The sequence below is a fragment of the Camelus bactrianus genome, chromosome 12, assembly GCF_048773025.1.
Source record: "Camelus bactrianus isolate YW-2024 breed Bactrian camel chromosome 12, ASM4877302v1, whole genome shotgun sequence".
Classification (NCBI taxonomy): domain Eukaryota; kingdom Metazoa; phylum Chordata; class Mammalia; order Artiodactyla; family Camelidae; genus Camelus; species Camelus bactrianus.
In genome coordinates this window covers 32,908,425-32,935,777 of record NC_133550.1, presented here as the reverse complement: position 1 = coordinate 32,935,777, position 27,353 = coordinate 32,908,425, and the positions used below count along the sequence as shown (strand labels likewise).

General features: G+C 44.0%; 1 protein-coding gene across 1 annotated transcript in view; it reads right to left on the bottom strand.

The window, feature by feature from the left end:
- Positions 1-27,353, bottom strand: part of NT5DC3 (5'-nucleotidase domain containing 3) — a 55,918-nt gene that overhangs the window by 16,640 nt on the left and 11,925 nt on the right. Inside the window, exons 2-9 of the mRNA XM_010970440.3 lie at positions 15,698-15,882; positions 7,900-7,974; positions 7,384-7,439; positions 5,144-5,234; positions 3,876-4,013; positions 2,274-2,334; positions 1,743-1,845; positions 1,498-1,599 (exon numbers count right to left, since the gene is read on the bottom strand). Coding sequence (XP_010968742.2) covers positions 1,498-1,599; positions 1,743-1,845; positions 2,274-2,334; positions 3,876-4,013; positions 5,144-5,234; positions 7,384-7,439; positions 7,900-7,974; positions 15,698-15,882 — 811 coding nt within the window. The remainder of the gene's footprint in view (positions 1-1,497; positions 1,600-1,742; positions 1,846-2,273; positions 2,335-3,875; positions 4,014-5,143; positions 5,235-7,383; positions 7,440-7,899; positions 7,975-15,697; positions 15,883-27,353) is intronic.

The following is a 27,353-nucleotide window of genomic DNA, read 5'->3' as shown; positions in this document are numbered from 1 at the left end:
CCAGTACCCAGGTAGAAACACCATTTCCGTGGCTTTCAGTCTTTATGTATCTGTTATCTTTCTCTTTTCTATGAATTAAAATGAGGATCAGTTGTGACATATATCTTCTTTCCTCCAATGCTGTGAGCAACTTCCCCTGTGATTAGGGGGTCTTCATACATCACTTTTTACAGTCATAAAACAATTCCGTTGCATTTTTTTTCAAATACCATACTCTTAATAACTGCATAATATCCCCTCATTAGGAAGTTCCTTTAAGTTGTCTCCACCCTTCATCATTATAAATAACACCAGGATGAACACAGGTGGAGGATTCTTAACCCAGGCACCTCGAGTGAGGGAGAGAGCTGTGCTGGGACCCCCGGGGAAAATAATCTAGGACACTGCTCTGCCACTGTTACAAACATGACAAAGTGGAGGAGGTTGTGGTGAAAGGAGAGATGTGGCCCTTCCCCTGACCACCCCCTGGAATCTAACAAGAAAACGCAGCAGAGCGTTTTATCAGTGACCAAGCAGCAAGCCAGTGTTCACAGCTGGTTTTGATCAACACTCTAGCTTTCCCTGCATTCTCTTGAATTCTCAGTCTCTGCACACAGTTCTTGGGTTTGCCTCCTCTTCCAGGAGTAACTGTGACACTTGGAAAAGTGGAATTTAGCATCACAAGAGGAATTTAGCCCACTCAACACTAACTACAAGGCACCAAATTATGATGCTTTTAATCACCTAGCAAAGAGGAGGGGAAAGCTGCATGACTACCAACTGCAAAATAGAGAAATGAGAGGCAAAAGCGTTTCAAAAGCAGGCCATTATTAAACAAATACGAATTATTCTTATAATTCTAGTGCAGTAACTCTCAATACTATTGCCATTTGGCGGGGATGAACTCTTGGTGAACTGGTCTGTCCCACAGGTTAAAAGACATTTTAGGACCCCTGACCCCAAGTCACTGTACGCTAAGAGCACACCCAGTTACCATCACAACCCAAACTTCCCCATTCCTCTATTTCCCAAGGCTACTATGGCAGAAAGACTTCATCAAAGTTTTGGAGAGTACTTGATGCAAAACCTGTGTTGCAGAGAAGTTTTGCAAAATCCAACCGCAATCGTCAATGAACCATTCAGAGCTCTATTTAAAGAGATACGCACGGGGGGGGGGGGGGGTGCTTGTTGCTGTTGTTTTGTTATGCTTCACAGTGTGTCTGCATCATGAGATCTAATTTACTGTGTTGGTAATTAAGTTTGGATTTTTCATTGCTGTCGATCGTTTTCTTAAAGCTGAACTCCCTGAAGCAGCCTGTGTTGAATTACACCATTTCAATAGGCACAAGCTGTCTGCTATGTACTAATCCCACCTTCCTTGCAATTACTTGCTCGAAGGGTTAAAAATCAAAAGCTATGTTAGGTGCTTGTGATTTTCCAGTTGGATTTCATCTAGACAAATAAGTATTCACAGCAGCAAATGAAGAAAATCTAGACCCTAGAAAGACAGACACTTACCTCCGCTTATCATTAAAGAAGTTTGGCTTCTCGGCCTGCACAATGACCACATCAAACAGGTCCCTCCAGTCTTTTCCAACAATATACCTCATCCCTTTGTCCCTAGAACAACATGCCAGCCGGTTAGTCTAAGGTTAAAGGGGTTAACCATTCTTGTGACTTTTTCTTCCAAATTTCTAGCTTCTAAAATACACAGAATATAGGAAGTGAGCCCGAAGCCAGTAAGTAAACGCAGAAGAACTTACACAAAGCTGCTGGGGCTATTGGTGATGAGAAACATCTTCTTGCCGTGATCAGCCAGCTTGGCCAACACCGCGCGGGTCTGCTCGGCATAGCAGACGTACTTATCTAAGAGCAAGAGAAAAATGAACACTCAGATCCAGGGTGAAATCAGTCCGTGTGCAAGTGCTTCCTAAGTGGGGCAGGCGGGTCCAGCACCGTCTGCGGCAGCTGGGGGAAGAAAAGCCTTCAGGAACTTGATTCAGAGCGGTGTATTGGTACCCAGTGCATCCGTAACCAAGACCCTGTTCTCCTTACTCTAAGTGGAAAAACCTAAGTGGCTGCAGCTGCCAGCTCCTCTCCTTTTGAGTTGGGATTATGTCAAGTTCTGAGACAAAGGGGAGGGAGACAACTGAGATACAAGGATGCAAAGTCCTTGCACTGTACTCAGAAGAGGTCCTGCAGCCCCTGCTCAGCGCGTGGAGTGAGAGTAAAATGCCTGCAGGATGACCCAGCAAAGGGAAAGGCTGGTCTTCACGATAACGTCGGGTACATACCAATGTCTGCTTCGATTGCCCTGTACATGATTCCTTTGATGTGCACGTCCCGAATTGCATCCTGTCAAGAGAGACATTTTCAATCAGTCAGAGAACAGCTAAGATCGCCTGAGTGCAAGTGAAACGGCATTTGGGATAACGTCTGTCGGCTGAAGGCAGACAATCCGAGCACTAAATGAAATCCAAATTCCGGTCCATTTATCAGAGGCAGCCCCTTGGGAAGAAACTTAAGTTTCCATGGTGATAGCAGCAGTTTCCAAAGCAACTTTCAAGAGTCACTTAGAGGAGAATTGGTGTGAACAATTCTGAAAAGAGCCCCACAGGATAAACAGTAATTTATATGCAGTATCACAAACAAATGATTCCAGGTCATGCGGACAAAGGGAATTATTGCTCTTTGCATCTTTGCACCCTTCTCTAGACCCCAACAGCAGGTTCTGTGATCTAGAAAAAGAGGCAGAGGCCAATGATGGGAGCCTCCTCTCAGTGCTACCAGAGAGGCAAGGAACTGTTAAGGAGCTTTCAAGTCAGGCTGAGATGCGGTCCAGCTGGCAGACGCAGGGAAGTGCCCAGGGATGCAGCAGCCAGACGCCTGGCAGATATCAGAGCACAGCCCCTCTCAGGTGGCTCTGAGAAGGCGGGAACTCCTGGAGGCCCAAGGAAACTTTCTGGCGCCTGTAGCAAAGGACAGGGCTGCAGGAAAATCTGGGCCATAAGCCTTCAGAAATTAGCAGAAGCTTACTGTCAGGAATGAGCACCTTTGCACTGGAAGCTCACCCTCCATTACCTGCCAGCACAGGCCTGTTTCAACTTCACATCAGCAGAAGGCAGAGGTTAAGAGCAAGCCAGAGCCCAACTTTCAGGTCTGGAATCCAAGCTCTGCTCTGTACTAGCTTGTATGCTCTTGGGCAAGTTACTCAACCTCTCTGTGCCTCAATTTCTTTATCTGTGTAAAATGAGCATGACACTACCTCAGGGCATGATTGTGAGAATTTCATTAGTTAGTATGGATAAACGATTCAGAAAAGTTGTGCCAGGAACACAGGAAACTACATGAGTTCGCTATTAGTGGTAATAATACTTAAAGTAAAAACTGAACTTTCTAGGAAACGTCTTTCCTCATGAATGCAAAGGGTTATTACATAACTACAAGTGATTCTTAGAGACGAAGTATTTGTGTGAGCAAAAAGAACAGAAACTAAATATTTAAATAGAGTTCAAATAACAACAGACTGATATTGAGAAACTATAATTCATCCTATATCTTCCTAAAACCCATGATTCAGGGCAGTCAATATTTAAAATGAGTCTTAAATACATAATAAAAACATTGTAGTTTGTAAATATGGATCTTTTTATATTACATGTAAATAGATGCTTAAATATATATATATATTAGAAATAAATGAGAATATCCACAAACACATGTGAACATGAATGCAAATTTTAAAACATACACAAAGTTGTATAAGTGGTGTGTGTATATACGCACATGGAAATTCAGATGACAGTACAAGTAACCTCTTCTTTTAACAACAAATTTGACTGATGTCCAGTTCTCCTAACATAACACAGCATCACGACCCCCACTGTCGACCCCACCTTGACATCTTTGTACAGGTGAACAGGCTCGTAGTCAATGTTGTTCTTGAGAAAGTACTCGTTCACACAGGACAGCAGGGTCATCTCGGGCAGGGAGAAGATGTCCATGAACTGCTTCATGGTATTCCCATGAGAACTCTGCGGGCAGGGCGGGACACGTCAGCACCAGAGGCAACTCCGCAGCAGGTGGAGGTGGCGACTGAACCTGCACCCGGGGTGCTGGTTGTCAACCCGGCTCCCTCCCCCAAGAATGGGAAAATTCTAGCAATAAAAAGCTAACAGTGTTCGCCTTGTTTCTTGTCATTCACGGCAGAGCTGACTCTCTCCAGGCATAGCTGAAATAGCCAAGCCCTGACTCTCCCCAGAGTCTAACCACCCTTCGTTTCCACACTCCTCCATCCCACTTCCAGACCACACTCTTTCATCAAGCACAGAGGAAAGCTGGCACATTGATTCTTGGACATGGAATGGCATAAAAAGCCACTGAACTCTCCTGAATGTGAGCCCCCCACAGACAGCCCACATGGGAGCTTAGAAAAGAGTCTTTCTCTGAATGCCTTCGACTTACACTGAGTTTACCAGCTGACTAGGCATCTTCCTTGCTATCTGACAATGCAAACAAGACAGCACATCTAATAGGATAAGAAACAAAAATTCTGAGAGCAAAGAGGACCACAGAATTTAGAAAGGGAGAGTATAGCACAGGGAAATATATACGAGATCTTATGGTAGCTCACAGTGAAAAAAAATGTGACAATGAATATATATATGTTCATGTATAACTGAAAAATTGCGCTCTAAACTGGAATTTGACACAACATTGTAAAATGACTATAACACAATAAAAAGATGTTTAAAAAAAAAATTAGAAAGGGAGAGGTTTCCCTGAGGCACAGGGTACCTGCCGCCCTTAATCTCAGGAGAGGCGACAGCTGCCACGCTGACGACCCCCAGTGACTTAATCCAGAAGGTGGAGACACACCAAGGGAGGTGGCAGCAAACGGGTGGGTCTGATGAAGGTGTGAGAAGCCTTCATCAGTTAGGGACAAAGGGCTGCAAAACAAGCACTTTCATGAATGAACCCAGAGGCGACCAACAGACTAATTTCTCCCAAATCGAGGGTCTCTCAAAACACAGTCCCAAATTCTCTTGTCAATTCCCTATGAGCAGCCAGAGAGTCAAGCAGTTCAAGATCCAAAAGCTCCCAGGCCAAGTTTTGAGAAGGAAAAAGACAGGCTGCTTTAAATAAATAAGTAACGTCTCAGTACCTTTCCGTAGAAGTCGCTCATCTGCTCCAGAGGCACGTGGGAGCCCTCGTACATCTCAATGACTTCTTCATCGGGGACCACACTCAGGCCTCTGGGAAAACCACAGGCGGGGCGGTTAGCGTCAACCAGAGAGAGCAATGGTGAGACTTCCAGCAACGGCTGGGATTTCTCAACTGGGGTGCGAGACACTGTTGTCACAAGGAGGTGGGATGTGCCACCATGGTACCTGCTACGAATAGCAGGTGAGGTGCTGCTATGATGATTACTACCATTCTGCGGGTAAGCCAAGCAGGGGAAAGGGTAGCTGATGCCGCGCGGCACCTGCCGGTGCAGACAGGAAGGCCACACAGTCATTCACGTCACTCTCGGCAGTCCTTGGAGGGAGCCACTATCATTCTTCCCATTTTCCAGCAGAAGCAACCGAGGCACAGAAAGGTCATGACCTTGCCTGCGGTCACCGAAGCAGAAAGTGGTGGGTCAGGACTGGATCCCAGGCCTCCTGGCTCTTCAAAATCCCCACATCACACTGTCTCCTTCCGCAAGGTGCAAGGCCTCCTAACGCCTTGCCTTGGGTGGGTTTTTGAGGGGTTTTTTTTTGATGTTTTTAATACATCAGGGAGAGAAAGGCTTTTTCTGTCTCCATCATCCTCCTGCTTCTGACACTCTACTCTAAGGTCAGTAATGAGGTAGAAAAGGTCATGCACCAGGCTCAGGTGGACTAAACCCCGTGACGCAGGCAGGACGCCTGCCACTGCCTCTGGGATGAATGGCCGCACGTGCATGGAAGGCCAGTTTCCCCGTCCGTAAGGAGTCAGGGTAACATCCACCACCTGCCTGCCTCCAGGAGCTGCAGCAGAATCCACAGCAGAACCTGCAAATGAATCCAGCTCCTCCACACACAGGGAAAAAAAGAAGGCTGGAGTCTGAGTGGCCTGGCTTCTACCCTTGCCTCTGCCACCAGCGCTGTGAGCAGGTACTTCCACCTGGACCTTGACGGTCTCGGATTTCCTCACCTGGAACCGCCCCTCTAGAATCTTATGAAGGGAGATGTCTGTTCCCCCACTCACTTCTCTAGAGGAGAAGGCACCTAAGAAACAGGCACCAGGGGTGAGGGAACCACAAAACGAATAGTGGGAACACCATGCTGTACTACGGCAGGACTGTAAATAATACAAACAGGCTGCTTATACAAAATCTCTTGGCCAAGATTAAAATACATATAAAATAAAATTTATGTTTGACACGTAGCTTTAATGAAAGTATCATTTCAGCCTTCTCCTTCTCCACCCTTATCTTACTTTGAAAACTATCTAAGGGGATTCACTGAGGTTTTGCCCCCGACCTTGATTAACCTGTAACAACTACTGGCCTTTGAAAACAACACAGCACTGAACTTCCCTTTGTCTCTGCTCCAGAAATCAGACACCAAGACTAAACCAGATCATTCAAGACAGTGACCTTGGAAAAAAGCTCTTGCTACAGTAGCAGCAGTCAGGGGTGAACACCCCTACGACTCTAACCCTTAGAAAGAGGATATAAAAATCAAAGGGATTCTGCTGGGTGAGTTACTTTTCTGCCCCCAGACTAGGCACTGCCTAGTCCTTGGGAAGCCATGCTACCTCTAAGACATATCCACAGGCACGTGGCCACAAGAGCTGCGTCGTTAAGACCGAAGTAAACAAATGTCAGCAGCTCAAGAGACACGGTGAGCTCAGTGGGTCACAGTCAGCTGAATTCTGCAAGAGGCTGTGCCCACAGCACACGGAACTGCTAGAGACAGGCTCGGGCAGACAACGCATCTGAATGCAGCCTCAACCAGCGCTGAAATCAAAACAAAAATTATCTTACACGACCCTGTGTGCTTATGAGGGATAGCACTAAGCAGGCTGGCCATCACCTCCAGAGCCGAGAGCCCTCCAGAGAGCTCCCTTACGGTCTGGGCACACGTCCATCGTCTCCTGGGTCACTCTGCAAGGCGCTTACTGATGAGTTTACTTGGGTGGCTTCCCACCTACACCCCAAGTTCCTTGAGGACATCCGTACAAGCCAAAGCATTAGCATCTAACATGGTAATAGGCCTGATAAATACTCTTGAAAGAGGGAAGAATGGGTAAATGAATGAATGATTCACAGATACAAACACTGCAACCCTCCCCCATCCCTAAACAGTCAGTGGGTTTTGAAACTCAAAGCCACTTGGTTACTTTGGGTGAATCAAATTTACCTCCTCTTACTCTTACCTGTAAACAGTTCCTAGCTGGATGTAATGAAAAGCATCGATCTTCATCAACACCGCCTTCAAAGACATAAGCACATCCACAGATAAATAATGCACAACAATTCGCATATTTAATGAGAATTCCAGGTGTCACTGTAAATCCTACCAACATTAAGTTGTCGTAAACAAAGAAGCTCACTGTATGATTCTGAAAGGTTTGCTTGCTGATTTAAGAACTGTGCAACTCATTAAGGAAATGGCTTGTCTGCAAAAAAAAGATATGACAACCAGCTCCTCCTCAAAACATCAAAAATGGCTACTGGGAATAAGCCGTATTTCCCAGGGGCTAAACGCCTTCATGCTCTTCCAGTACAGTCTCTCAAAAAAGACTTCACCCAAAGATGTTTTGGATAATTTAGTTCTGCAGCCCCAAAGAACATAATTTAAAATCCATTACATGTTCAGCAAGGAAAAGCACCAGAGTACATTTTATTCCCAAACAAGTGAAACTGTAGAAAAACATGAGAATCAAACCTACCCGCTGCACGTCATAATGAAGTCCACGAATTGCAAAGTTTGGGTCATACTCATACTTCCTGATTTCCACGGGATACTAGGAAGGAAGAAAGGAAGGAACACGTTGCAGCTAACGATGTACTAAGTTCAAGACAGCGTCCACATCTGGCCCTTGTATGAAGGCCGAGGTGGCTGGTGCACTCTGATGGAAGCTGGGGTCAGAAGGGACAGACCACAGCTCGCCCCTCTACTTCCAGACCAAGTGCCTCCTGGCCGCAGAGCCCTCCCTCCTGCCCACCCCACTCCCTGTTTATCTGCCCCTGCACAGGTGAGGCCTCACCCCCCCAACTTTTCCAGCCTTAACTGCCCCCTGCCCTCAGCAATCAGTACAGCCTCCCTCCCACTCAGGTCTAGAGACACCCTCTCTCAGTGCATGGCTCCCAGTTACAGCTCCAAGGCTGTTTCAGAACACAGCTTGGCTTCCCCGCTATTTTCTAGTCCTGTCCCTCTTCCTACACAAAAATCCCAGCCTCCTCCTTATTCACTGCAGCAGGCATCAAAGTCCTTCCCTTTCTCCCCAAATCCCAGAATTAGAACACCAGTAACCCACTGATAGCACCAGTGTACCGAGCTGCACAGCAGGACCCACCAAGCCCATTTTACAGATGGGACACCAGAGGCTCCAGACGAAACAACCTGGCCTGGGCCACACAGCGCGGGTGCAGTGGGGCAGGCAGTCAGGTCCCCCCACCCCCCTCTGTCCTCAGAGCACAGACCTGAGGACAGAACATCCACTCCTGAGTCTGGGGAGGCTGCATCCCCGGGATCTTCCAGTCACGATGTAAACTGCTCACCTAAAATCCTAGACAACTAACCACTGATGCAGGAAACCTCTCCGTGTGGCTGCCCTGCTAACTCCTCAGGCACGGCCAGGGTCACGTGTGTGCCAGAACACTTCCTGGGCCCACCAGGCTGAACCACACGCAGCAAGTTTTCAAGCTAAGCTGCAGGAAGCACTGAGTCAAATGTCACATTTGGGCTCTTTTATCTATCACCTGCCATGTGTGCCAAGAAATCATTCAGTGCTATTTTCACTCCTGGGTACTTCCAAGAATTCTGCACACTGTGGATGGTCCTGTATTTTTACCAACATACATCACACACACACACCACCAACACACAGCACCACAGTCCTGTTTCCTTGAGTGAGGTTAAGGAACTTCCCACCTCTAGAATCTCCTTTTAAACTCAGGAGTGATGAATAAGGGGTAGGACAGGAGGAAGAAATTTAAAATGAGGCGCGAGAGAGAGGCATTCTGCCTGAGCCATGGCCACGTGCCACATACTGTCCCAGGTGCATTACGGGACTTTACTTCCTGCTCACAACAGCAACACGAAGCCGAATGATCACAGGAGTCGAGTCGAGGAATTTGCCTGGGCTCACAAAGATAAATAATGGTCGGGTCAGTACTTGAGCCCAGGTCCATATCACACCCACATCCACCTCTAACCACCCTGTAATTAATTCTGAACACATCCCGAGCCCCACACAACATGCTCTTCGCTTCTGCGACAGCAGGTGCTGAGTTTGCGGGAAGGATTCCCAGGCACCGGGGAGCTGGCTGGTTCAGCTGAGAGACGGGGCGTGAATACGAGGAACAGCACCCATCTCTGCACGGGGACCGCTAGGAAGTCTGGCAGCTCCTTTCCAAACAAGGCTCATCCGGACTCCCCAGCAGGACACAGATGACACAAGGAGATATGGCCCCGCTCCCACTCACGTACCCTGCCTGTCACTCTCCCTGTGTGTTCTCAGGGGGCCACTCCTGACGGATCCACCATGTTTTTCAAACAGTCCAGAGACTAGAGAGGACGACCCGGAGAACTGACAGAAGCAGCCAGAAGAGCCTTGACAGGACAAAGTGGTGATGAAGAAACAGGCGCCGGTGCTGAAGGACCAGGTGTCAAATCCTAGTCCTACCATGTGCTGGCCAGGTGATCTTGGGCAAGGTCATCTGTCTCTCTGAGCCCCGGTTTTCTCATCTCCAAAGTAAGGACAACAAGAGCCCTAACGATGTGGACGCTGAGAGGATTAAGGCAAAAGACGCACCCGAGGAGTCGGGCAGCGCCCAGCACACGGCAAACGCCCCACAAGGCCGAGCTGCTCTGCTGGACCGGGAACTGGGAGGCCTGGGCTTTGGACCCACTCTCCCGCCTTTGCTCCTCCCCTGGTGGGCTTCGTGAGAGTCACTGAACCTCCAGGCCTCTTCCTTCATATGGAAAGTAAAATGGTCGGACTGGAGTGATTTCTATGCACCACTCCCGCCCGTAAGTTGTGATTCTCCATCACACACCCAGTCCTCATGATGGCCCCTTCCCAGCGCGCACACACGGCAACTCTGGTCGGAATACCGCCAACAGCACCATCCGGTCAAGGAAGCCACAGGCTCCCACATCAGCCAGGAGGTAACATGTGTCTCCAATGACCTATGGCTAGACTTTCTGGACTCCTCATAGTTTAGAAACTTCCCACCAGCCAGAAGAACATGACTCACCCAATGTGTCACGAAAATACCAGTGTCTCTAAAAGCAGGAAGAAATATAAACAATAAAAGACCTTTACTCGGGATTTGTATTAAAAATCTGATTTAGGCGTAGTCTGGTTTCCTTCAGTACCTGGATCTGTTCCAGTTCCAAGTGCAATCTGGACAGGCTAGTGTGTGTAGGCAAAGAAAAATCAAGGTTTCTCCCTTAAATTGCTACAGACATGTTCTTTACAGCTTCAAGCAAAGTTAATACTTAAATACTGCAGAGAACCAAGGAATTCCCCGAGAATTCTGCAGCTTGGCCACATGGCCCCTTCCCAGATAACTACAGAGCTCTGGATAGAGCTCGTAACCTCTACATTACAACACTGCCCGTGAGTTCCCAGGGGCCAGATGCCTGTAAATATATCCATTTTTCAGAGGTCTCAGCTGGACATTGAAAGTAACCTAAATTATGACTCTAACTAGAGGCAGGTCAGAAGGGTATAAAAACAAAGCTCTCCAAAACCCACACAAAATATGAAGCCAGGGCAAAATGGCCTGCATCAGAGTGGCAAGTCCCCAAGAACGATACTCTAACTCATGGTGGAACGCAATGAATATGTCAAGTATTTACTGAGCATGTACTTGTGACCAGGCCTGGGCACATGGCAGTGAACAAAACTGACACTGTCTCTACCCCTAAGAAGTCCCATTCTATGGTGGGCAGGCCAACCATAAAGAAATAAACATGTGGTACAGTGGCACACAGTGACAAGTCCTACAGAAAGAATGCAGCACAGGGGTCCAGAGAGCTGGAAAAAAAAAAGAGGAGCAAGGCTTCGGGCTGCCCGGAGCCAGGCGGGATGTTCCACACCAGAGGAACTGGCAAGTGCACGGGCCGGAAGGCAGGAGCATGCACGGCGGTTCACGGAGAACAAGGCGGCTGGTGTGGCCGGAGCAGAGCGAGGGCAGGTGGCAGGAGGCTGGGAGACCGGAGCACAGGAGGCCATCTACGTCACCCAGGTGTGATGGGAAGGCCGGAGGGGGCTCTGGGTCCAGGAGTGAGATGACTCATGTTTAAATAAAGGTTCCCTGTTGCTGCCAAATGGAGAATGGATGAAGGGGCAAGAAGAGAAGCCAGGGGACCAGCCAGGAGGCTCCTGCACCATCAGTGGCAGGTGATGGTGGCTTGGAGCAGGGTGGTGGCAGCAGGGGAGGTGAGAAGTGGATGGAGACAGGACACATTTCGAATGAGTGAAAAGAGAGCTCGCAGCTGTGCAGTGACTTCCCCCCCAGAAAGTCCAGCACAGACAGGAAGAAAAGCCTAACCTCACAGTGGAGAGACCTGGCGAACACCACCTCTGCCAGATGATCACGGCCAGCATTGTGGGGGAAAGCCGGGCCAGGGGTTGCACCCTTGGTACCACGTGGTGACGATGACACCCCACGTCGGTGCTCCTCCTCCCCAAGTCCACAACCCCAGCCTCAACATGAGAGAACATCAGAAGAATCCCAAGAAAGCAGCAGCCTAAGAAGCACCCAACTAGTTAGTACTCCTCAAACCTATCAAGCGTGCCAAAAATAAGGAGCTTGTGAGAAACTCTCACAGCCCAGAGAAGCCCAAGGAGACAGGACATCTAAGTGCAGTGTGATGTCCGGGATGGGATCCTGGAAACAGACATTAGGTTAAAAACTAAAAAAACCTGAATCAAGTACAGGCTTTAGGCAGTAACAATTTATTAATATTGGTCCTTCAGTGGTGATAAAGGCACCACAGTAATGTAAAATGTTACCATTCGGGGAAACCAGGCGTGGGGTATACTCTCTGCATTACCTTTGCAACTTCTCTGTAAACCTGACCCTCTTCTAAAAGGAAAGGTTTATTTTAAAAAAGAGAGAAAGAATCCGTAGCATTTGCTGAGAGATCAGAGGTAGAACAGAGGAGAGCGGGAAGGGTCAGAGCTGGTTGCTAGGCTTTGGATTTGAAAACCTGGGTGAACATCAGTGCCCACTAACAATTAGGAACGCTGATGAGTGTGAGAATCCAGGCGATAAAATCAAGAACTCCCCTAACACCCCCTTTCTACCCCTTGCTAGACGTATGAAGTGAATACACAGATACAGTTATTACCCGATACTTATTTCCATTTTTGTAAACACTTGTTCTTGTGGAAAAAAAAAGAGAAAGGGTAATTATGAAGGGGTTGGAACTTTTACATTTCCTTTTGGGGAAGATGCTAAATTGGAAACTTACTGCTCTATTACTGTGCATCTCAAAAGCAGATGCCTTTCATCTCTACAAGTACTTGCAGTCTTTGGCAGGAAAAAATGGCACTAGACTCAATGCTTCCAACAGCGTCTTGGAAGAATTATTTTCAAATCCAAAACAAGAGAAAAATCGCATAAGCATAATTGCTTCCATTTATATGCCTGATATAATTAGTGTTATGACATATTTCTTTCATCAAAGCAACAGACATAATGGGAATGAAATTTCAATGACCTTAAATATAGAAGCTTTTCTAATCATAGAGATTGCACCTTTTTTCCATCTATTTCAACTCTTTCCTCCCAAATTTCATAAACTTTTCATCTTCATGAATATTTTATCTTCATATGAATAATAAACCCATAGGGTAGGAAGAAAAGGTGTTATTAATCCCACAAGCGGCAACGCAATTAAAGGAGAAAGCATCTCTGCCATGGAAATAGACAAATCTAAGTCAAATCCTGGTTCTGCCTCCTACTGGGCTTGTGGCCTTGACCTACCAGCTGAACTCCATAAGCCTCAGTTTGCTCAGCTATAAAACAGACAATATCTATTTGCAGGGTTGCCACACAGATTAGAAATAATAGTAGCAATAGCTAACATTTTGAGTGTCTTCTACATGCCAGGCAATTCACATAAATTAACTCCTTTAATTATCACAATAACATTGTCAGAAAAGTACTATTACTGTGCCCATTTCACGGAGGAAGAAACCGAGGCCCAGAGCCATCAGGTCAGTTGCTCAAGACTACCTAAGAAATAAGAGGTGAAAGCCAGGACTCAAACACCTGCAGTCAGGCCCTAGAACCTGAGCTTTTGGCACCGAGCAGACAACCAACCTACGGTGCTATTAGTACAATAAGCTTCATTTTACAAGTGATTGTCAGTCACAGCAAATGCTGCCAACAACCTGGGACTAGAATGCCAGCACGAGTGACACACCCCTTCAGCTGACGCTCTGGGGGGAGATGGGGTACACCGGCGTACAGGAGAGCAAGGGCAGGACCACCTCACTCTTCCTAACTGTTTCCACCCTCAAAGTCCAGGGGAAAGACTGTGTGTTGCCTGGAAGAGAAGAGGCTCTTGAACACAAATGGACAAGCGCAGCTGGATGGCAAGCGGCTAGATGGGTTTACCTCTTATAAAGCGGTCATAACTAAAGAAAGTTTGGTGGCTGAAGGCAATGTTATTTTTGGCAAATTTCTGCATTTTTGAATAAGGACAAATGAGTTTCTTATTAAATCCACTGATAACCAAAAGCTGAGGGGATCAGGAGATAATACTGCATCAAACAGTGAGGATCAAAACTTGTGAAACTTTAGCAGCATTAATAAAAGAATGACACCCAGAACCAGGGAGATGATGGTTTCCCTCTCATCTAAACTAGTCAGACCCCACCTTCAGGAACATCTTCAGTCCAAAGCCTCACATTTGAGAGGGATAAGCCAGAGCACACACAAAGGAAGGTGACCAAGACAATGAAAAGACTAGGAGAGAGGCCGAATGAGGACCGTTGGAAAAACCAGGAATGATCCAACTGGGGAAAGAGAAGTCTTAGAGCGCATAACAGCTGGTCCATATAATACCCAGCCAGTAGCTCAAATAGTCAAGTATAAAACATCAGTTTCCATGATTTAGGTTTCTAGGTGACAACTGCCCCCTTGCCCACCCGCACTGATAAACTCCTTCAAGATTCCTCTGAAATATCACCCTCTTCTTGCTTCCTCAATTCCCCCAGGCAGAGAAAGTTGTTCCAACCATCCTCTGCACACATAGAGCTCTCTGTTCAGATGTCCATGAGGCCTCCAGCAGGTGGCTTCATAATTTACCTGCCTATAGGGTGGAGTCCCCCCTGGACTGTTGGTTCTCCAAGGCCAGCACCTGTGTCCTACTCACCTCCATCCTCCCTGCCTCTGCTCTAGGGCTCAGCACAGAGGAAGCACTCAGTAAAGGGTGAAGGAATGTGTGAAGGAATAAATGAAGAAAAGAGAAGGTATCAGTAGTAAAAGCTGCATGAGGGCAGAACTGTTCAGCCCATGGAAGAATCTCCCCACATCAGAGCACCGCTTGGAGTGATGCCCTCTGGTCACACATCTCAGGACTCCTGTCGGCGGCACTCAAAGGGCACTGGTCCAGGTGACCTCTGAGGAGGTGTCTCATCCTAGTTCCTGGGATACGTACTCAAATTAGACTAGGAAAAACCATGTTTGGTTTTGAGTGTTTCTTTTTTTTACCTCCTTATTATAAGCTCTCAATAATACTACACATCAGAAGATATTAGAATATTCTTTAACTAAGAACACAATTCAGCTCAGTGATGAGGGTAAAATACTGCCTATGTCTTGAAGAATTCTACCAGAACTCAGCAGGCTGCCACTTCACCTGGCTTTGGGAGAAATCATGTCACTGCTCTGTGAGAAAGACAAACGTCAAAAGCTGAATCTCCTCTAACAAGTACACTGGGACAGGTCTTTTGTCAAAGAGACATCTAAAGTTTTTTTTAAACAACTATCTTCCAGGTACAAAGTTTCAGTTAGACAAGATAAGTAAGTTTTGGAGACCTACTATAGAGCCTTGTACCTATAGCTAATAATATCATACTGTATGCTTAAACTTTGATTAAGTGGGTAGATCTTATGTTAAGCGTTCTTACTATACACACACACATCATCCACACAAATAACAATAATGATAATAAAAGAGGCAGGGGGAACCTTTGGGAGGTGATGGATAGTTTATGACCTTGATGGTGGTAATGGTTTCATATACTTGTCCCCAAACTCGCTGAGTTATATACATTAAATATGTACAGCTTTTCACATGTTAACCATACCTCACCAAAGTGTTATTTTAAAAAACTACCTTCCAGATAGAGTCATTTGGAATGGAACCAAATCTACTCATTCATTCAGCAACACTTTACTAAGCGACGCCTACTGCGCCAGGCAGGCGCCAGGTCAGCCCAAGGCTGGTCCCCAAACGCCGACAGGGGTGGGGGGACTGTGCCGTCCCCGCGCTCTTACCCGGTGTTCGTTGATGAGAAGGTCCCGAGCAGCATTAAATATCAGTGTGTGGAGGTGCTTTGAATAAAACACCAAGGTGTAATCATAATCAAAGCCGTAGATTTCAATGTCCGACAGGCTCATCTCATTGTTTGAGAAGATGGCATCTGGATTCAACAAGTTACTCATAATCGAAGGAACTAATTCTAGAAGTAAAGGGAAAAAATACATTATACCACATGACAAATAAAGGTTAGTATGATTCCTGAAAAAAATGAGTAAAGTGCAAGAGTGATGAGCTCTATCTACCTTGACAACACTGTGCAAAATGAAAGACGCCAGTCACAAAGGACTACGTGTTGTATCATTTGGTTTATATGCAATGTCTAGAATAAGCAAATCCATAGAGATGTAAAGTAGACTGATGGTTGCCTAGAACTGGGGGGGACAGGGAGAAACGGAGTGACTGCTAAGGGGCACAGAATTTCTTTTTGAGGTGACGAAAATGTTCTAAAATTGATTAGTGATGGTTGAACAGCTATTCTGAATAATAAAAACCACTGGGAAACTTTAAAGGGGTAAAGATATACACATACAATATCTTAATAAAAATATATTTTATTTATATGTTACAAAAAATATATTTGCTTTGACATCATAAAGATTTGTTTTGTTTAAGAAAGAATACATGCCAGTTACAGATTTTAGAAGATAAACACGTAGATAATTAAATTTAAATATCACCCATCATGTCATCACCTAGGAAAAAAACTATTAACATTCTATGTGTTTACTGCCAATAATGTACTATGTATATAGTGTACACGGTTGACTTCACACTGTATATACAGCTTTGTATGACACTCTAAATATAATGATCTACCATAATGTATTCTATCATTATATACTTTCTGAGGATATGACTTTAAACCATTCTATAAAATTCTGGTATATAATAGGTACATCAATCTGTAACCTACTCTACGTTACCCATTCAGGTTTTTTCCTATTTAAAAAAAAACACTGCAATAAGTATCTTCAGATATCAGTCTTTGTCTTTCAGATTATTTCCTTCAGATGGTTTATAAGAAGCGTGACTAATCCCAGCACACCGTCCAATGTTAGTTTGAGTTTCTTTTTTGAGTTCTATTTATAAGGATTGCTATTTCATGAATTTTATTTTTTTTTCCTTGGAGGTTTTCCAAAACTCATTCTACCTTACAACTTCCATGAGTCCACTGGACTCTTTCAAAACTCTAAGATGCAGTACAGGATGTTAGTGATCTTATTTTCCCAACATCTTGAAACATTTTGCTATTTTATCACTGCAGAAATTATTTCATCGTTACCTATCAATTATTCCCACCTATGATAAAAAAAAAAAAAAGGCTAAGTTAAGAAAGCAGGAGAATGACAGAAGATTGCCCAAGAGCTTAACAACAGTGAAATAAATCATCAGTGCACTGCTCTTCAGTTTCCTCACTGCACTGCCCAAATACATCATTTTCAGGAGGGCATTTAAAGAAGTCTGAAGATACCATTCTTGCAGTCATATTTTTACTTTCATGGAACATAGTTGAAAATTTGTAACTTTCTATTTTCCACCCATAATGGCAAAAAGCATAAAACTGACAGAATAAATTTCACAATTACTAGATGAGTCAGAAGATGAATGCAAAGAGAGAGAAAGCAGCTCACTAGAGTCTAGTATCCAGAGAAATTGATCACATGAGAGAAATCTCAGACTATGGGTCTTCAATGACCATATTATCCCAGATGAAAATTAGAATCAAAGAGGGCACAATATATTTCTAAAGAGAAAAAGGAAATACGATATTCTCATCCAGTCATTGCACAGGAAGTCATTTAACACAAAGAACCTCATCATGCAGCATTTTGTGACAAGAACACAGACCTTCCCATTTTGATAAAAGGATATGTGACAGCATTCTTTCACCTTTTATGATGTTTAGGTACCAAAATTGACCCAAAACAGCTCATCAGTAGACAAATGCTGAAGGCAGTCAAAACCACCAACACACACACACACACACACACACACACACACACACACAAAGTGAGCTGTCCATATCTTACTACTAATATTGAACTGTCTCTATTTTACTACTCTTTACATTACTAAGGACACCTCCTGGCTCCATCGTCAGAGCTAATGTTTATTAAGCCCTGGCTACGCACTACGTGCTCAGAAGTACTTTGTATCACCCCGTTCGATCCTCACGACAACCTAATGAGGCAAATGCTCTATTATCCCCATTTTAGGTATGAGGATGCTAGAGGCACACGGAAATGATGTAATTTGCTGAAGGACACACAACCACTAACTGGCAGAGCTGGGATTTGAACCTGGGAAGTCTGGCTTCAGAATCTATGCTCTTAACAGTCCTCCTGAGGATTATGGGAATGAACAAGCATTTCAGAAGGGTGCGGTTATTTTCTAAATAAAAGGGAGTCAATCCTTCCACATTCCAACACTTAACAGAGTCTACAGGGCTTCTCCTTCCCTCCTGCCCACTTCTCTCTCACTAGGCCCACATTAGCCACTTCTAAGGGGCCACCTGACATATTCCAAAAGTACTACATCTCACAGGGTGACAGCTCCAGGCAGAGGACTGTGCCAGCCACAACGAGGTGTTCTGAGCGTTTCAGAAGGCTCCTTACAGCTCTGGAGCATGGATCCGTTTGAGAAGTTCACAGAGGCCATGAAGAATCCTCTCCCCTCCCCAAAATATACATACAAATTTTGAAGAAAACTTCAGGGAGGTTGACCCCTGAAACCTATTCATAGTCAGCAGGCAAGATGCCATGTTACACTAACTTAAAACCGAGCCTTTACATCCCCACACAGAACGTCCAGAGGAGGCAAATGTATGCATGTATGTATGAATGAATGAATGAATTTCTCTCTCCCACTGACAACCTAGGTATGACTTGAGTCCACTGAAAATCCAAATAGTTGAGATTCACCAAATATTCCATTTCACTAGTTTCTTTCTGTCAAAATCAATGAGATAATAACCTTGGCTTTCATTTGTTTGTTTTGCAAACAACCTCCATCTGAGAATAGGAAATACAGCAGCATTCTAAGAAACTTGAAGGCAGACAGTCACAAGAACTAGCCATGAGGAAGGAAGAACCCGGCAGTCCTGAGCTCTTCAGCACCCACCACCGAAGTCCTTGGGGCCTTACATCATCAATGGGCCAATGCGGATGATGTCATTGTCCAGACAGGACCACAGAGCATTGTCCGTATGAAGTAAGCAAGGCAGGATCACTTACAGGGTGACCAAAAGCTCCACTTTCACAGATGACCTTTCCAAGCGAAGCTCTCACAAGCTGTTCACATGAGAACTTCCATTTAGAAACAGTGCTGGCAATCAAGTGTATCTCCCTTTCTGCTATCTGAGAATATGCGAAGCCCTCAAGGAAACATGACCCTGAAGGCACATGGTGCTAACAGTCAGCACATCTCCAAAAGCTGCCCAGGAATTAATACCCCACTGGAATGAAAGCTCAAGGTGTATCTATCACATGAACATCACTACCGGAAAGCTCAGATGTTTAATTTGTCATCACTCAAAATACACACGAGGAACACCAGCAGCTTAAAAGGATCTCGGCACCCCATGCAACCACTTTAAAAAAGTGCTAAGGATAAAAGCAAGTCATTACAAGGCAAAAGAAAAGAATGCCAACCACTCAGAGAGAGAAACGGTCTGTCTAAACCATGGACTCTAGAGTGTAAACAGAAGGGCCCTTGACCAGTCAGTTACATACTGACCCAAAGCAGAGACAAGAGTGGGTTCGAATGTGGAGAGCAATTCCTTTTGCGCCTAATGGATGATGACAGCAAGACTACACAAGGAGGACAGAGACGCGGAGAGACAGCTCTGCTGCTCTACCCAAAGCTCTGACCAGAGCCGGGCTGCAGGGCAGCCACCCTGAGCCGGGAGGTGCACGCCCTCCCTGGGACAGCGTGGCAGACTGGGCACCACGGCACACACACCAGCGTCCGGTCACCCACCTGCTTACCCCACGGAGTGCTGGGGACCAGGCGGAGACCACTCACAGAAATAATCTGGAAGCATTCTGGGGTTTTGTGTTTATTTCTCTTGTGGTAGGTAAAACATGCAAAACATAAAATTTACCATCTTGACCATTTTAAGTGTACGGTGCAGTGGCATTAAAGTTATTCACATTGCTGTGTCACGGTCATCACCATCCATCTCCAGAATGCTTTTCATCTTGCAAAACTGCAACTCTGTACCCAATAAACACTAGCTCCCCATTCCCTTTCCACCAGCCCCTGGCAACCATCATTCTACTTTCTGTCTCTATGAATCTGACTCATACAAGGAGAATCATACAGTACTGGTCTTTTATGAATGGTTTTATTTAGCACAATGTCTTCAGGGTTCACCCAAGTTGCAGCATATGCCAGAATTTCCTTCCTTTTTAAGACTAAATAATATTCCATTGTATGTATATCCACACTTGGTTTACCCACTCACCTGTGATGACATATGGATACCTGGGTTGCTTTCACCTGTGGGCTCCTGTGAGCGACGCTGCTAAGCACGTGGGTGAGCCCCTCTCCCACTTCTTCGGGGCACACACCCAGGAGTGGGATTCCTGGGTCATACGCTAACCTGATTTTTAATTCTTTGAGGACCCACCATACTGTTTTCTATAGCTGCTGCACCACTTTCTGTTCTTTGGGGCTTTTTTCTTTTTTTCTTTTTTTGTGAGGTCGCCACAGAACTCCTTCCTTGCCTTAATTTTATCTTTACTACCGACAGAGACTATGAATGAAATCAGAACTTAGGTATGGAAGTCAGATAGTTTCCACTTATTTAAGGAAAGATTTTTAGACCATGTAAAGCTCTGAGTTTGGGAAATACAACTCTTGCCAAATACTTCATGCCCCATAATGTTCAGAAAAGCACAACTCTCCCTTAATGAAGGCCTGAAGCCTCAAAGAGCAGCGTGTGGGGACAGTGCCGGTAGAAATCCACGGCCTGGATCGTGTCGAGGAATATTCCTAACGTCCTCAGAAAGGCAACATGACTGTCACTCAGCCCCTGGGGACACAGCACTGGGAAGCTCTAAAGGAACACATCCCTTGCTTGCAGCACTGCCCCAGGAGCAAGTCAGACAAAGACAGGAGGGGCGAGAGGGATGGGCCCGACCAACCGGGGGCCTCGGGGAGCCTGTGGTAAACGGTGACTGTGCGCACCAGCTGCTCACCTTCTCTCCTTCCCGGCACCCACGAAGGATTACAACTCTCCCTTCACCCCCACTCCGGCTCAGACTGTGGGCCGAAGTGACACGCGTCACCTCCAGACCAAACCAGAGCACACTCCCTTTCCCTGCGGTGTCTGTCACAGAAACCTGTGCTATGGGGACACCGCAACATGGAGAAGCCTGGAAGGCTAGGCCACCACACAGAGGGCAACTGCCCCGGAGAGCTGCCTGAGGCCCCAGCAGACTTTGCATGAGTGAGAAATAAACTGTGGTATAGTTGCTATACTAAGCCACTGAGATGGGGGGTGGGGGTGGGCTGGCACTGCCGCATAACCTAGCCTAACCTGACTGATACTCCTTCTGCTTCTCCAGTGTGCTGAACTTCTCTGGGAGACCTCTCCTCCCCAAAACTCAGACTGTACAGTCCTGGGGAAGTTCCATCCCTAACTCCAGGAGGAGAGCACGTGACACAGACTTGGCCGGAGAGAACCCCTGAATTCCCTCACCAACCCAGGTCAGTCTGGGGGTGGGCACGTGCCACCCTCCCGATAATCACCACCACATGTCCCTGCAGCCACAGTGAACTGGTGAGTCCAATCAAGGAAATGTATGGATTTGTAGGAGAATTTCAAGGAGGAGACATTCTTTTCTTCTAAACTTGGACCTAAGAGGATACAAATCTGGAGACATGAGGGGCCACCTCTAAGAACCTGAAAAAGAGGCTGTGGGGAAGAGAGCAAGGTTAAGAGACAGAGAGAAGCCACCCAGCGACACCATCTGAACTTGGGTCAAGTCCTGCCGGAAGCTGGTACCACTTCTGGGTCTCTCAACTGCACAAGTCCATAACATTTCTTTTAAATTTTTTGCTTAAATTAAATCAGTTTGACTTGGGTTTTCTATTTTTATTGCTTGCAGCTAAAGGACTCCTAACTAAAATGAACTAAAGGTTCATTTCAAGGATATCCAACCACTCAAAATTCTTACTGTCTACAAATTTCAACTTTTAACATGCATCAAAGGCAGTCCCCACTTAGACTCTATTCTGTCTTCTCAATGTTAAATTCTCCTTCATATGCCCTAATTTCAACAAGACGGGCAATGTGCTACTCTGTGTTCTTCAGAATATACTGTAGTTGAATAATGACGAATAAAAGTCGATTGGAATATTCTCTTTCCTTGTTTAAGTAAATAAACACTGCTTAGCTATGTGGAAGGAATGTAAGTATAACTGAATCGCTTTGCTATACACTTGAAACTAATATTGTAAATCAACTACACTTCAATAGAAAATAAAATTTAAATAAAAGCATAGAATAAATCACAAAAGAAAAATATCAACAGGTTTATAATATAAAAATTCTAAACATCTGTGTATCAAAAACTCATGAATTTTGGAGGGAAGAGTTATATTAGACAAAAGATAAACAGCAAAAGTTTAATATCCTTAACATTAAAAAAAAGCCATACAAATCCAACAAATAAAAAGATAAAGGCTATATCTCACAAGAAAGGAAATTAAATGGATAAAAAAAATAAATGTTCAACCATTCTAATTATTTTTTAAAAAGTAAATTAAAACAATTAGACAGTTAAGAGTAGCTTTCGCTGAAAGGTGGGAGTACAAATGGTTTTACTGGCTTTACTTCACTTACATTTTTTTCTATGATAAGCATGTGTCACTTGGCTAAGAAGCCATTTTTCTCCTGAGACTGCAGTGGTATTTTTGTTGCTATTGTTGTTATTTGTAAGAGGCTTTTTAGGGGGTGGGGTTTCCCCCCTTTCTGTTGTTAATGGCAGAACACAGAGCTGGTGCTGCTGTTGGGACCGGGCAGCTCTTGGCTGTTTAAGAGTACAAATCAGTTTTGAGTTTCTGTAGAGCAGGTTGGCCATAGGAAACAAGGGCCTTTTAAAAATATTCATGCCTTTTGACCTAGTAATTCTCCTAGGAATGTATACTAAGGAAATATTCAGAGATGTGGATAAAGATTTATATACAAAGATTTCACTACAGTTATATTAAAAAGCAAAACCTGGGGGACAACCTACTCCAACTGGATGCCCAAACACATCTCAGATATGTGAACTCAGGGACCAAACATGGTAAAAGGAAAATGATCAAATGGAAAAGCTGGAATGCACCTGAAAATCCTTGAAGTTCAATTTTTTGAACTTAATCCCAGAGACATTAAGATGACATTTTTCTTTATTTAACTAGCTAGAATTTTTCTTTTCGGCATATGCCCTAGACTTCAAGCTCTTGTCCTAGATAAAAAAGAATATGAAGGTACGAAGCCCCTGAAGAAGAAAAGAGGAGAAAAATGGGGAAAAGAAACTTTTTTTCCCAGAGAATTTCAGAGCTTCAAAAACAGAATAAAAGCCTCCATTTTTCCCCATCTACAGTCAGTCCTCCATATCTGTGGTTTACACATCCACATCTACAAATTTAACCAACTGCAGACTGAAAATATTTTTTAAAAATAGATTTTCCATAAAGTTCCAAAAAGCAAAGCTTGAATTTGCCGCATACAAGCAACTATTTATACAGCACTTACACTGTATTTACAGTTATTTACACAGCATTTACATTTATTAAGTACTGTAAGTAATCTAGAGATGACTTAAAGGGTACAGGAGGATGTGCTTAGGTTAGATGCAAACACTACACCATTTTACATAAATGACTTGAGCATCCGGTGTTCTCGGGCTCCTGGAGCCAATCCCCTGCAGACCAAGGAATGCCTGTACCAATCACCACCAACCCTTCTGTGAATCTTCCCAGCACTCAGTGGACCAACATGCATTTTAGTGGCTAGGAAGTATGTGCATGTGCTGTGTGCCAGGCACCGTACAAAGCGATGCACATGGACCCCACTTAACATGAGACACCAGTTACTATCCACCTTTACAGGAGGAAAATGAAGATGAGGCAAGCCTACCAGCTCGGGGTCACCTTCCTTTGCTCAAAGCATGTTTCTATGTTCCTACATCAACAAAAGTTAGAGCAGATTTTAAATATTTATTTCCCCTAATTTGACCAAATCTTAACTCCTGTTTCTATTTCATAATATTCATGTATTTCATATTGATGAAATATTCATGTATTTCATGAATATTCATAAATATTCAAAATACTTTATGAACTAGTTCATATTTACTTAACATGGCTTCAAATTCTCTTTTTAAAGTCAATATGGATAAGTTTCAATACATAGACTGAAAACAATATTTCAAAATTTCTTTTAAAAGTATACCTATAGACTGAAAATACATGAGAAAATAAAAGTGTAAGGACCTTTTGTTTCTAAGGTAAAGCAGTGTTTGCATCTCCCCCACTGTTTCCACAAGTGAACTCAAGGCTCCATATCTAAGTTTTAAACCCTTAAACTGCTCATCTAAAACTGCCAATTCAAACAACAACAACAACAACAAAGACAACCCCCACTACAGATGATTTTCTCTTAGCAAACTGCACCCCATTACAACTTTCTTCTGTCAAGTAAGACCCGGGCAAAGTCCAGTCACTTACTGCTACTGATAATTCCACATTCTCTGAAAAAAACGTGAATTTGCTCTGGTGCAACTGACATGCTAAGGAGCAATCTGACCATAACACAGGTTTCACATGTATCTTTAGAATGTTGTTTGGTGCCAACAAGTGTTACTTGATGTGATTGTGTCCACTTAATATCCTTTCAGCTGATAATTAGTTACAGTCAGGGAAATAAAATTGAGTAGCAAGTGTGACTTAGAATCAAACAATTCATAAGAGCATGCTACTGTTAGACCTTAGAGATTTTAAAACAACTATTTTTAGCCAGAAACTGTTTTCTCCAGTATCTCCAAGAACGATTCACTTGTAAATCACTTTTACAACAGCCCAATAAAAGATGCCAAGGTGAAACAAAGTGTCCTAGGCATCCTTTTCCCTACAAAGTGAACGTCTATGGGGCTACCTGCCCAGCAACCCCAACCCTTAGATAAGAAATGACCTTTCCCCATGGGTAAACACACACATTCTGGGCTCTTCCAGGACTCCACCCGACCTTCCCACCACAGCTGTTTCAGACGAGAACACCGGACTTGCACTGGGCCACCTCCAGTGTCCCACCTCCACGGGTGGGGACCAGCCTCAAGCCAGGCTAAATCGTAGCCCTTCCCTTATTTCTTTGTCTTTACGATGTAAGATTTATTCACATACAAATGATATATAATAAATTGCACATAGAGCATACAGGTGGATGAGGTTTGACATACACACACACCTATGAAGCCATCCTCAAAATAAAGACACTGAGCACATCTAACATCTCCAAATAGTTCCTCACAATTCTTTGAATCCCACCCGTCTCCGTCCCTCCATCCCTGCCCATCCCCACGCAACTGCTGTTCTTTGGGTCAGAATCATTTACATTTTATAGAATTTTATATAAACGGGATCATACAACAAGCAATATTTTTGTAAGTTGGTCTTCCCACTCACTAAAGTCTCAGGAATTTTTTCAGTAAGCACTTACTGCACACCCACTATGTGCCAGACACTGTACAGGACATTGTGCAAGGATTACGAAAAAAATAAGTAATAAAGCACAGGCCCTGCAGTGAGCAACATCACAAGCAGTGGGCGAGATCAAGAAACACTACACCACCAGGTGGGCGTGCCCCCAGAGGGGGACAATTCAGAAGTCACTTTATTGCATCTATTCATCTCAAAAGCAGCTTTCACTTTTCCATTACTTTAGATATTTTGCACCCTCTCCAGGGAAAAGCAATCCATGACAAATAGAATTACTCATCTGAATAATTAATAATACAGATGACATTTATACTACTCCAGCTAGAAGTTAAAATTATCTCTCTTATTACTTTGTAAGTAATAGCTGTAATTCTGACGGCTCCACAGAAATCCATCATACTTCCTAAAGTTCCAAAAATAAAATTATATGCAATTACATTTGAAATAAAATTATATGTAGTAATGGTTTAATGATAACCTAATCTTTAAGTCATTTAATAAAAAAACAAACAACTGCTCAAGAGACGTACATTTGTTTCAAGGGAAAAAATCTTAGAAAATTTAGTCACATCAAAGGATCAAGTACTAGGCAAACTATCAAGAAATCTTCATCAAATATCATAGAAGAATATTATGAAAAACTATATGGAGCCAAAATGGATAACCTAGAGGAGATGGACAAATTTCTGGAAACACACAGTCCACCAAGACTGAACCAAGAAGAAACTGACCACCTTAACAAACTGATCACTAGAAATGAAATCGAATCAGCAATAAAAAACTTCCCTACAAATAAAAGTCCAGGACCGGACGGCTTCACTGGGGAATTCTACCAAACATGCAAAGAACTCATATTAGTCCTTCTGAAACTCTTCCAGAAGACTGAGAAGGAGGGCATACTTCCAAACTCATTCTATGAAGCCACCATCACCCTGATACCAAAACCAGGCAAAGACACTACAAAAAAAGAGAATTATAGGCCAATATCACTGATGAACATAGATGCAAAAATCCTCACCAAAATATTAACAAATAGAATCCAACAGCACATAAAAAAGATTATATACACCATGACCAAGTGGCGTTCATCCCAGGGACACAAGGGTGGTTCAACATACACAAATCAATCAATGTAATACATCACATCAACAAGAGAAAGGACAAAAACCACATGATCTCAATCGATGCAGAAAAAGAATCTGATAAAATTCAATACCCATTTATGATAAAAAAAACTCTCACCAAAGTGGGTATAGAGGGAAACATATCTCAAATCATAAAAGCTATATATGACAAACCTACAGCCAGCATAGTACTCAATGGTGAAAAACTCAAGTTTCCCACTAAAATCTGGGACAAGACAAGGATGCCTACTATCACCACTCCTATTCAACATAGTCTTGGAAGTCCTAGCCACAGCAATCAGGCAAGAGAGAAATAAAAGGGATCCAAATTGGAAAAGAAGAGGTAAAAGTGTCACTATATGCCCACAACATGTTACTATATATAGAAAACCCTATAAGGTCCACACAAAAACTACTAGAGCTGATTGAAGAATTCAGCAAGGTAGCAGGTTACAAAATTAACGTTCAAAAATCAGTTGCATTTCTTTACACTAATGATGAATCAACAGAAAAAGAAAGTAAAGAAACAATCCCCTTTAAAATAGCATCCAAAGTAATAAAATACCTAGGAATAAATCTAACCAAGGAGGTGAAAGACTTATACACAGAAAACTATAAACCATTGATGAACGAAATTAAAGACGACTTTAAAAAATGGAAAGATATCCCATGCTCTTGGAATGGAAGAATCAATATTGTTAAAACAGTCACACTGCCCAAGGCAATCTACAGACTTAATGCAATCCCTATCAAATTACCCAGAACATATTTCACA